General features: G+C 45.1%; 2 protein-coding genes across 2 annotated transcripts; both read right to left on the reverse strand.

Moving 5' to 3' along the window:
* Positions 1-15: 15 nt before the first annotated feature.
* On the reverse strand, positions 16-2,456 carry DERPC (DERPC proline and glycine rich nuclear protein). The gene has a single exon (XM_031680749.2). The coding sequence runs from the start codon at positions 2,454-2,456 to the stop codon at positions 831-833; it is 1,626 nt and encodes a 541-aa protein (XP_031536609.2). The 3' UTR covers positions 16-830.
* CHTF8 (chromosome transmission fidelity factor 8) lies at positions 16-10,607 on the reverse strand. The gene is made up of 4 exons (XM_031680750.2): positions 10,531-10,607; positions 3,467-3,524; positions 3,085-3,202; positions 16-2,677 (listed from the first exon to the last, which is right to left on the reverse strand). Exons 2-4 carry the CDS (start codon positions 3,487-3,489, stop codon positions 2,453-2,455), a joined length of 366 nt encoding a protein of 121 aa, XP_031536610.1. The 5' UTR covers positions 3,490-3,524; positions 10,531-10,607; the 3' UTR covers positions 16-2,452.
* Positions 10,608-10,610: the final 3 nt, after the last annotated feature.

The following is a 10,610-nucleotide window of genomic DNA, read 5'->3' on the forward strand; positions in this document are numbered from 1 at the left end:
GGAGTGAAATCAACAGCCCTCTCATCCCATTTATTAAAGAAACAGTAAGAAAAGATACAATGCAGGAAAAACACCAACTGTCCTTTCATGTCAGGCTGAACGAAGCAGTGATTTCTCCCCTTCATTCCCCCTCCCCCCACCCCAATTCCCATATTCCCATCCACATCAGTTTAAATTTTGAGGTTCTTTGATTGGGAGTACCAGTGGAGAGGGAGCTGGATGAGCAGTAGAGCCTTGACTCTGGCCTCCTCTAAGTCCCAGGAGAAGGAAGCTGCAGGCCCAGTGAAGTGAAAATTGTATTTGATGGGTCTTCAACATGGTTACCCACCTCCCTGTTCTGTGTTCAAGCCCCCAGGGGAAGGTATGGCAGTAGAGGACGACCAGGTCAGTGCTGCGGAAGCATGGTCCATTTACGAACACAACGTTTTAGAGAGCAGTGAGCTGATTCTCCAGTGGTAAGCAGGAAACTACTTATGAAGTGGGACCTGCAGGCCAATGTATCCCTGAGGAAAAGTCCACAAGAACAATTCAAGAAACTAGTAAGAAACAAGGGGCAGAAAGCTGTGGGACAAAAGCACAGCAGGCTTCTGGAAGGCTGGAGATTTTCTCTCAAGGCAGGATCGTTTCTATCTGCCAAAGTCCATGTCCCACAGATAAACATTTCACCTTCAGTCAAGAAAGAAGCAGAGGGGAAAAAAGGCTCATTTGAACTTGAGCCCCAGCTACGTACTTCAGACTGTAGCTCCGTATCTACCCTTTTACCTAAAGCATAGCCCCTGCTCAGAACCACGGTGCCTGGAAACCAGGTGGTCCTGGAGAGAAAATGGTGTCTAAGGGGGTAACATTCCATTTGGGTACATTGCAGCCATTGGACCACCTGGTCTGGGGAAAGCAGCTGGGTTTGTGCCAGGGAGGGTCCCCACTCTAGGAAATGGGACCAAAGTCTTACTTACAGGGCCATTCATCCTGGGAAAGGAAGCTGGGTTTAGACCCAGGGTCCCAGTTGGCCTTGCAAAAGGAGCTGGGTTGATACCCACAGGGCCAGCTGGAGAAGAGCCTAGGGGCCCAGGAGCTGACCTGGGGAAAGTAACCTGACCAGGGCCTAATGGGCCAGTAGACCTTGGGAAGGTAGCTGGACTTGGGCCCTGTAAACCAGTGGCCCTTGGTAAATTAGCTGGGTTGGGGCCTAGTGGCCCAGAGGCTCTTGGGAAAATTGCTGGACTTGAGCCCTGGAGACCAGCAGACCTCTGGAAGTTAGTTGGGTTTGAAGCCAATGTATTAGAAGACTGAGAGAAGGCAGCTGGGTTCAATCCCCCTGAACCTGTCCCCCTTGGAAAGGGATTAGCATTAACTCCCATGGGGCCAGGTGGCCTTGAAAAATGAGCTGAATTAGGGCCTATGGGGCCAGGAGCCCTTGACATGGGAGATGGATTTGGCCCTGGAAGGCCAATTCCCCGAGAGCCAGGACCCGAGTTTGGGCCTATGGGGCCAGGTATTCTGGCCATGGAAGATGGGCTTGTGCCCATGTTTCCAGAAGTCTGTGAGAAAGAAGCTGAATTTGCTCCTAAAAGACCTGCTGCTCTTAGAATGGGGGCAAGATCTAGGCCTTGAGGTCCAGCCATTCTTAAGTTAAGACCAGATCCTGTGCCCAAGAGACCACTTGGTCTAGTGTCCAGATTAGCGCCTGGGCCTGGGCCTGGGCCACCTGCCCTTGGGTTAGGCCCAAGGCCTGGGCCCAAGCCACTTGCTCTTGGGTTGGGTCCAAGGCTGGGTCCTGGAAACATACCTGACCTAGGGGCAGGGTTTGTACCTACAAAGCCAGATCTCAGACTGGGACCTGATGTGGGGCCCAAACCAACAGGCCTAGGATTGGGAGGACCATTCCCAGGAGTCAACAGGACACTGGCTCTCAGGTTGGGTCCAGATGCAGGGCCCATGGGGCCGCCACTTCTGGAGTCAGGACCTGTTCCCAGAAGACCACCTGCCCTTGCGTTGGACATAGGGCTTGGCCCTGGGAGACCCCCTAACCTTGGATTAGACAGAGGCCCTGGGCCTGGAAGAGACCCTGCTCTAGCGTTCAGAGCTGGCCCTGGGCCTGGGCCCAAGAGGCCACCTGGCCTTGGGAAAGAAACTGCACCTGTGCCAGTGGGATTCATCCCCCTTGGAAAAGCCATGCCTGGGTCACGAGCACCAGCAGGGAAAGGTGCTGGATTTGAAGCCAATGAGCCTGATGAAGCTGGAAAAGGAGATGGGTTCCTTGGAAATGGGGCCAAATTTCCACCAAGAGAACTGGTTGCCATAAGGAAGGGATCCGAGTTCATGCCCAGTGGGTGGCCTGTGTTTAAAACAGGACCCCCCTGTGGTCCCAGGGAACTGTCGAGCCGTCCTCGAGGTGGCAGTGGAGCACGAGTCCAAGGAGTTGGCCGCTCTCTAGGGAAAATCCGGGGTTCTTTCATACTTTCTTGGGGACGTTGGTGATAATGGGCTTAGGGCGAGTTTTGAAAAGGATCTTGTCTTTGATGAGTGCTCTCACCAGGTACCGGGTGCCGCTCTCGCAGCCAAACTCATCACAACCTGGCTCCCCAGGAGTGCGTTTCACAAGGACGGCAAAAGGTTTCTCCAGGTGGATGATTTTCCCATACAGGATATGATGCCCCACGATCAGCACAGGGATTCCCTTTGGCAGAACAAGAATGAGATGCCTGAGGCTCAGCACAAGGTCATAACATTCCGGTGCCTTCTAGAGATGCTCTTGGCAGGCAATGTTGGCACCTCCACTCCCTGGTCTGGCTCTACCACTGTTGAGAAGCCACAATGGACAACCCACCCTCATACCTTTTTTACTCTTTCTAGCCCCAGGTAAGAGAATTTCTACTGTTTAGAACTGTGACCTTTCCAAAAGATTCCCCAAAGCTAAATTTCCTTGCTACTGCGAAGGTGGGAGGAGAACAAGCAGACAGCTTAGCAGATTAGCTAGACCTTGAATAACAAACCTGAGGGCAGTCCTCTCTGGGTCCTGGGAGCACCACCTTGGTGTAGCTTGCTTTCCTGAGGCATTAGGCAGGGAAAGAAAAGTCCCCTCACCTCAGTGGTGTAATGTAGGTCTCCCAGGAGGTTTCCAGCTAATCCAGTGCTGTAGCGAGCCTCGATCTCCCCCTGTAGCTCCATCAGCACCCATTCTGCCAGGCCTCCAGCCCCAGCACTGCAAGCAAAGGGCTGGCGGTTACAATATTTTTGAGGGGTGAAGGATGAATAATAGTGTCCTACACCACCATTCAAGGTCCAAAGGAACTCTTTGTTGACACGAGTTTTTGGGAAATTGGGCAGTGCTATGCACTGAACTAGAAACTGAGATGTAAGGATTTGTGCAAGAAGCACCTGGGGACCCCAATTCTTCCAGTGAAATGCCAAACCTATATATCCCTAATCATTCAAGCTAAATAAAAAAGTCTCAGTATGTACTCACCTGCAAATAACAATTTGCACCATGAGCTTTCCGTCTTTAAAAAGCAACTGAAAATAAGCTGTAGAGAAAAAAAGTTTTTTAGAATAATAATAGCTAATATTTGTCACTATGTGCTAGGTACTTTTCTAAGTGCTTTATACACATTTTAAAATTTCATTCTCCTAACAACTCTGTAACATGAAAATTTTAAAAACTGATACTGTACATATAAAATTGCTTCAGATCACCAAGGGTCAACTACTATGTGAAAACTTAATAGGTATCACAGTTGTGTTCAAAGTCACATAGCTACTGGCCAGGATTTGAACCCAAGACACTCAAGACATATACTGCAGATCCCACACTCTTAGCCACTATTCTAACTTGTCTTTCTCAAGGATATTTTATTTTCCAATCTGCATACCTGTAAAAAGCTAAAAAGTTCTTTTAGATTTTAGTTTTTCCTTCTCTGATTATGTAAACGTGGTGTCTGCAACTTTGGTTATCTTGTATTTCAAGGTTCAAAGAATCTCCTTTAACTAAAAGCCAAGAGAACTGAAAAAGTCCTTCAGACAACTTTAGTAAATAGTAAGCTGATTTATTCTCATCAAACACCTCGCCCAGCTTTCATTTGGACACTAGAATACCATACTTAAATCTTCTTTAATTTTATGCAATGGCACCACCTGGTGGCAAGTTTGTGGTATTCTACAAGAATGAGTTAAAATGTAACATTTTTGCCTGAAACAGCTGGCTTCTCTTGTATTTGTCTTCCTGAGAAGGGAAGACTATCCCAGTGACTGAGGGAATCCGGCGAGATCTAAACTATTACAGTTTCTACACAAGTCTTTCCAATGAATAGATAGAGCTTAGTGGAACCAGTGTTTACCACCAGGAGTACAGCAAGTTAATAGGTGTAATTGTGCTCAGGATTAGCAAACACCTGATTAAATAGGTTTCCTGACTAGTATGTTCATCTTGGTTTTGGATCCCCAGGGAAAAGCATACTGCCAGACCCCTCTAAGATGGCAGAACCTATACTCTTGAGCTCCACACACGCTTTGGAAACGTAAGGTTGGTCAATTTACTGGACTTCAAATTCAAATTTAAACAGCAGCTAATATTTATTAAATTTTTACTATGAATCAGATGCTGTGCATATATATGGGTGGTATCTCATTCAACCACTGTGAGACTGGTACTTATCTGAATCTTGCAGATGAAGTTACAGAGGGATACACTTGCTTCAATGTGGTACACACACAGCTGGTAGTGGTAGAGCTAGCATAAGAACCTAGGCCATCTGACTTTATCTACACTCACAATCAACACCTTCGCAAAGGAGAAAACTAAGTGAAAACAAAAAGGCATCAGGCAGGCACTGCATACATGCATTCAGCAGGAGCTGAAGCAAGAAGGCATCTTCCAATAAGCCAGACCTTCTGAAGCAGTACCAGTTGTGGTACCACTTAACAGGTAATATACTGGCTTGGGAGGTGCAGAGGTCTTCTGACAGATAAGGCCAAACCTCTACCATCAATAGAACCACCAAAAAGTACTTTAAAAATTCTAAGGCTTACTGACGGAGAATGATTAACAATTTTAAATCAGAAGACCTAAAATCGGGTTCCAGCCTGTACGTGTCATCATACACAAATCACTTAATGACTGTGGGGCTACAACCTGGATTGTTTGACTCATTAAAACTATTGTGAAGACCAAATACAACATATGTGAAAAATGCTTTAAAGACTGGCATATAGCTAATTTTTTTAAAGGATAAGATAAATAAGTCAGCATTTCCGCACTATAATTTTGACTTAGACTTTAGAGAATGGTAGATACATTTTAGCCATGAATCAAAAAAACAAAACAACCAAAACTCAGTAATTGAAACTGAAGTTGTGAAGTTTCTAAAGGTTAATAAATGCACATAGATTGAGAAAGAGTTCTTGTAAATAAGCTTTTGATGACTGGTGATACAGTATCTTTTCCTTGATGGATATAAATTATAGTAAAATACAGGTGGTTTCAGAGAACCAATATTCACAGAGTTTCACAACATTGTTCTCGGAAGCCCATGGCAGGGGAAAAGATTAATCTTTAAGGCCTATGACCCCATGTTTGAGATAGGCATGTGCAGACTGTTTAGGAAAAGGGGAGGCAGAAAATATTTTCAGTGCATTCCTCATTTCCTGGACAGTCTCCTGTCAGAACAGGAATTCAAAACAGTGGACAAAGTGGACAAAGGAAAACAGATGCCTGGTAGCTGGGTCAGAGTAGCTGCACCTGCATACTCATCCCTGGTGCTTCAATGAGCACATACAACTCCACCCACGTAAGTAGGAGGCCCTGCCTGAGTACACCTATTGATACTGAGTACACCTATTGATACCTATTGATATTGATCTAGCAATTCTCCTGAGAATAAGAACTCTGTGGCCTACACCCTTGCCATTGTGCTGCTCTCTGCAGTCAGGTCAGTAAAAACTTGTGGTATACCTAGTGGGACACTGGAGATATGAATACAAGTGAAGTTCACAGGCAGCTTATGAGTCTAGCTCATAGAACATGTGGACTAACCTGGCTATATTTATGTATACAAGGGTGTATTTTCCGAGTTAGTAAGTAACGCAGGGGAAGGCATCCCTTTGGCGAATTTAAAATCTACTTTAGTACCTTAAAATACCTGAATCTGAATTCTATTATCACCTGAATCTATCACCCTGAATTCTATTATTCTTTTTGTTGCTCCTTGAGAATACAACTAACTCTAGGCAACTGTTCTAAGAGTAGGTAGGTATACCTGGGTACTGTGCTGATAACACCTGATGGAGGTGACAGGGAGTATGTATTTCACTCAGTGTGGAGATGACTAAAAAGGATATGAGAATATGCAGCCCTTGCGAGTAGGCAGAAAATTGGTAGGAAAACAAAAAGGTGAAGACATATAATCCAAGTCAAATCCTGTTAGTAATAACAAGTAACATTATAATGAAAACTTTCTGTATAAAGAAGATTTCTAAGTCTTCAGTTTCAACTCATTCCAACAAGATTTACAGACAACTAGGGCAATTTCTAAATGTTTGGTCTAAGGCATTGCTTGTTTAGAAACTGCAGCTTTATCAAGAGCAACATTTAAAGGCAGTGTGATTAATACACCATGTCAAATTATGAAACTAAAAGGAGTAAGTGGAAGAGACTGCCCAGCACTTCTCTCTCTAGAGCCTTTAGTTTAGTCTCAACTAAACAAACCAGTCTTCAGTTAAGAATAATAATTCCAAGTTGACAATGTAACTGTAGAGCCAGGAAGAACTTCGGGATGTCAAAAAGTTTAAGTTTTCAAAAAGATGTTTAAATTCAATATATTTCACAGCAGAGTCTTGCAGGCCACAAACTACAGTATGGACTTGGAGAAGTGGAAGGTATGGGAAAAGACAAACCCCTTTGTCCTGCAATTAATTATTTTGACTCCCTACCTTCCCCCACTTTATAAAAGGGGGAAATTTTTTTCTACTCAACTTTTCTGGGCCTTAACATAGCTAAATACACTAAATACTTAAGTTCTATATTCCTAACTTAAGTCAAATGACTTCAGCTATGTAAAGGAAATTTTTTTTCAAAAGTACTCTGTAACTTTTAACTCCCATTTTTTTCCCTTAAAAAAGTCTTTTTGGGGGCTTCAAGATTTCTAGAAAAGTTACTTATCTGAGGTTGCCCGAGATCACTCCTAGTCTTAAGAACTGAGTTAGTTTGGAGGTCCTGAGTAAAGTCAAGAGACTATTATTTCTCAAGACAGTGGCCCAGATGACTTCAAGACCTCTGAACAAACCAAAGAGCAGCAAAGGAACCCACATTCTCAGAACACAGACCTACAATGGGAGCCCTAATCAAACCCAAAAGGTTTGAATGAAATCAGACCAATGTGGGATACATTGTAGTTAACTGTCATTTTGAAGGTACTATTAAAATGATTAACAACCTGAAAAATCAAAGTACCACCAATTTCTTAATTAGGAAGAAAAGTCCAGGCAGAGCATTATCTTTATAACACAAAGAGCTTCATTTCTCACGTAGCTAAACCTTTCTGAATATTTATCTGGATTCTCTCTTTTCATCCTGAAAACAAAATGCACTATCACTCCCATTTTACAGTGAGAAAACAGGCTTACAGAAGCTAATGGCTAAGTAACTGGTCACACAACTAGTAAGTGGTAGAGCTGGAATGTGAAAGCCAAGTCCTCCACAATACAGCCTCTCTTGCAGTCCTCTCACACAGTGTACCTGTACGTGAATGTGCTTTACAAACATCAGCCTTTCTCATTGCACCTCTCACAAAATGGCAAATAAACCACCTATGAGAAAGATCTTATCATTTGCCACCAAAGTAGCTGACACCTGTGGGACAGGCAGTTAAAAAATAAGGCTGTTTTTCATCATATCCAGATGAGATTTAGGTTTCTGAAATCTCTAGAGATCTACTGAAGGTCACCTTCAAGACCGACAACTATACTCTAAACCTGTGTGACCTTAGTGTAAGGCAAAAAGGCCAAAAGAACAGAGGACATTCTTGTCACTGATTCATCTCATCTACGAAATTTCTTGCCCATTGGTTTCTGAATTCTTAAACTGTTAAGATTCCTAATGTCTTACTGAGAACAGCATGAGTGAGCAATGATCCTCATGTTAACTGCCTCCTAAACAAAATGTAGCAGAGGAAAGCGTGATATATATCTCATTAAATGCAACATAGAACTTTTACTGAAACAAGGGGCTTTGACTCAATGGTTTACCCTAACTACAAGTAATTAAATTTTATTAGTGCTAATTTATTAGACCCTTACATCTTTTTTCTTATAGAAAGGGAATAAAGGCTTTAAAATTAAAGTAGCTGTAAAACTGTAACTGTAAAATTACAATTCTTAATTCTAGAAAAGTCATTATTTTTAGATAAAAAATTAAATACATGATACAAAATATGTGCAAATTGCTGGCCCAACAATTAGCATTTATCGAGCTCTTATTTGGTCCCAGGGACTACTGTGTTTAGGGATACAGTGACCTGGATTCTGTGATTCTGCCACTTACCTAGCCTGTGTATGACATGGGGTAATTTAATCTGTTTGGTTCTCCACCAAAAATTTGGCATAAAAAAGAACCCATTTCAAAGGGCTGTTGTGAGCATTAAATGAAGTCATGAATGTAAAATTCTCAGTACAGTGCCTAACACATGGTAAGCCTTTAAGGGTCAAACTACCAACTACCTGGAGGAAAATGGCATTTTCTTAGTGCACATCCAGTAGAATGTCTTCATGCTACCCTGTGTAATTATTATTTTAATGTTTATAGTGGACTAAAACATCCTATAAAAGCAGCAGGTTATCAGAATAAAATCAAATTTACACAATGGGAGAACAATTCAAATATGGCAATCAGGTTTCACCAAACTGCTTCAGGGATTAAGTTCAGGAAGGTTTTTTTTTCCGCTAAGCATGATGACTATTTCTGTGTGCTTTTCCGTCAAAAGAACAATTCAGGAAATTTTATATACAACTCAATAGAGATTACCTTTATTAAGCAGTGTTATTGTGGTTTTGTGACTAATGGGGACAGTTTAAATTTCAAAGGGAAGGTGTTGTCTCTTGACAGGCTAATGTTATTAAGTGCTAAAATCCAGTTTCTAAATGAGAAGCTTGCTGTCCTCCAAAAAGGGGCTATGGAGGGTAGGTGGAACTGAATGCTTCCAAACTTTTCATTAGTGAAGAATGTGTTCAAAAACGTGTGGACACTATGTATACACGTGGTACTTTCCCATCACATTTTAAGATTCCCATGATGGAGGGAATCAATTACTGGTATTTGTAGACAATGGGTGGAAAATTTTGATGGCTTCAGTCGATTTGAGTTACTTCAGTTTTCTCCATCTTCTGCTACTCTGCAGCCCCACCTACCCTGCCTCATCTTCTCCAGTCTTCTCCAAAGCCCCTTCCTTTACAGCTCTGCTTTAGTCTCCCTCTATACTGGATTCTCCTCCCCCGACCCCCATCTTATTCACCCTCTCCCCGGCCCCCTCTCATCCCTCCAATTTGAGCTAGAAACACTTCCTATTCCTAGACCCGCCCACTTTCTGGGACTTCTCAATCCGCTACCCCCGTCTTCCCCAGACCCCTCCAAATTACCCCCAGACTTTCTCTAGGACCTCTTACCAAACTGTTTAACCTTTCTCCTACCTTCCAAGTAAACTATTCTTTAAACTGCCTTCCTCCACCACCCCCTTGAATAGTCTTTTCAAACCGTTCACCCTCCTCCCCAAAATTACTTTTTAAACGTTATTCCCCTACCACCCTCATTTTCCAAATCGTTCCGTCCCCCCCCCCCAATTCTTAAGTACTTCGCTCCTCCAGTGCCCGACCCCACCCCAATCTCCTCTCGTCTCTCACTCCGCCCACAAAAAAACCTGGATCACTCTCCAGACTGTCTCTTCCTTCCAACCATCCTCCCAACTACCGCTCCCAGCAGCCTCTCCCCCACGATCTAAAATGTCCCCTCGAAGGAATCTCAGTCCTATCGCCTAGTAAGTCCCCTTTCTGATATTCCCGCTACTTCCTGGGTTCCAGTTCTACCCGGCTCCCGCAAGCATCGCGTGCTGAGCTCCCTCCCCACCCAGGGAAGAGCCCCTTTCCGCACATACCTCGAGGTTCCGGCCCGCGCCGCCCCCTTCTCCGTCCTCCGCCCGCGCTCGGCCACTCTTTCCGCCCTTCTCCCGCTCCGCCTTGCTCGCTCCCTTCCTTCCCTCCGCCTTTCGTCTCCACACTGCTTCCTTCCCCCACAATTCCCGGGCCTCCTACCCCGGGGGCCCCTCTGGGTCGCCCCCACCTCTGCGCGGCCCTCCCCGCTCACCTCCCCATTCTTGGTCGCCCCTCCCCCGCCCGCCGCTCCCCGCCCCTCGGCTCGCCATTCTTCTCGAGCCGCGCGCCTCGCCCGGCCCCAGCTCCCTACCTTCCCGCTCCCTCGCACCCTCGCCCCCATCCCCGGCTCGGCCCTCGTTCCCCGCGGCCTCCCGCGCTCCCTGCCCGCGGCCTGACCTGCAATGGCGGCCGCCGAGCGCGGCGCCGCGCGGCCAACGGGCGACAACCGAACCTCCCGCCGCCGTCGCCGCCGCCGC

The sequence above is a fragment of the Vicugna pacos genome, chromosome 9, assembly GCF_048564905.1.
Source record: "Vicugna pacos chromosome 9, VicPac4, whole genome shotgun sequence".
Taxonomy (NCBI): Eukaryota; Metazoa; Chordata; class Mammalia; order Artiodactyla; family Camelidae; genus Vicugna; species Vicugna pacos.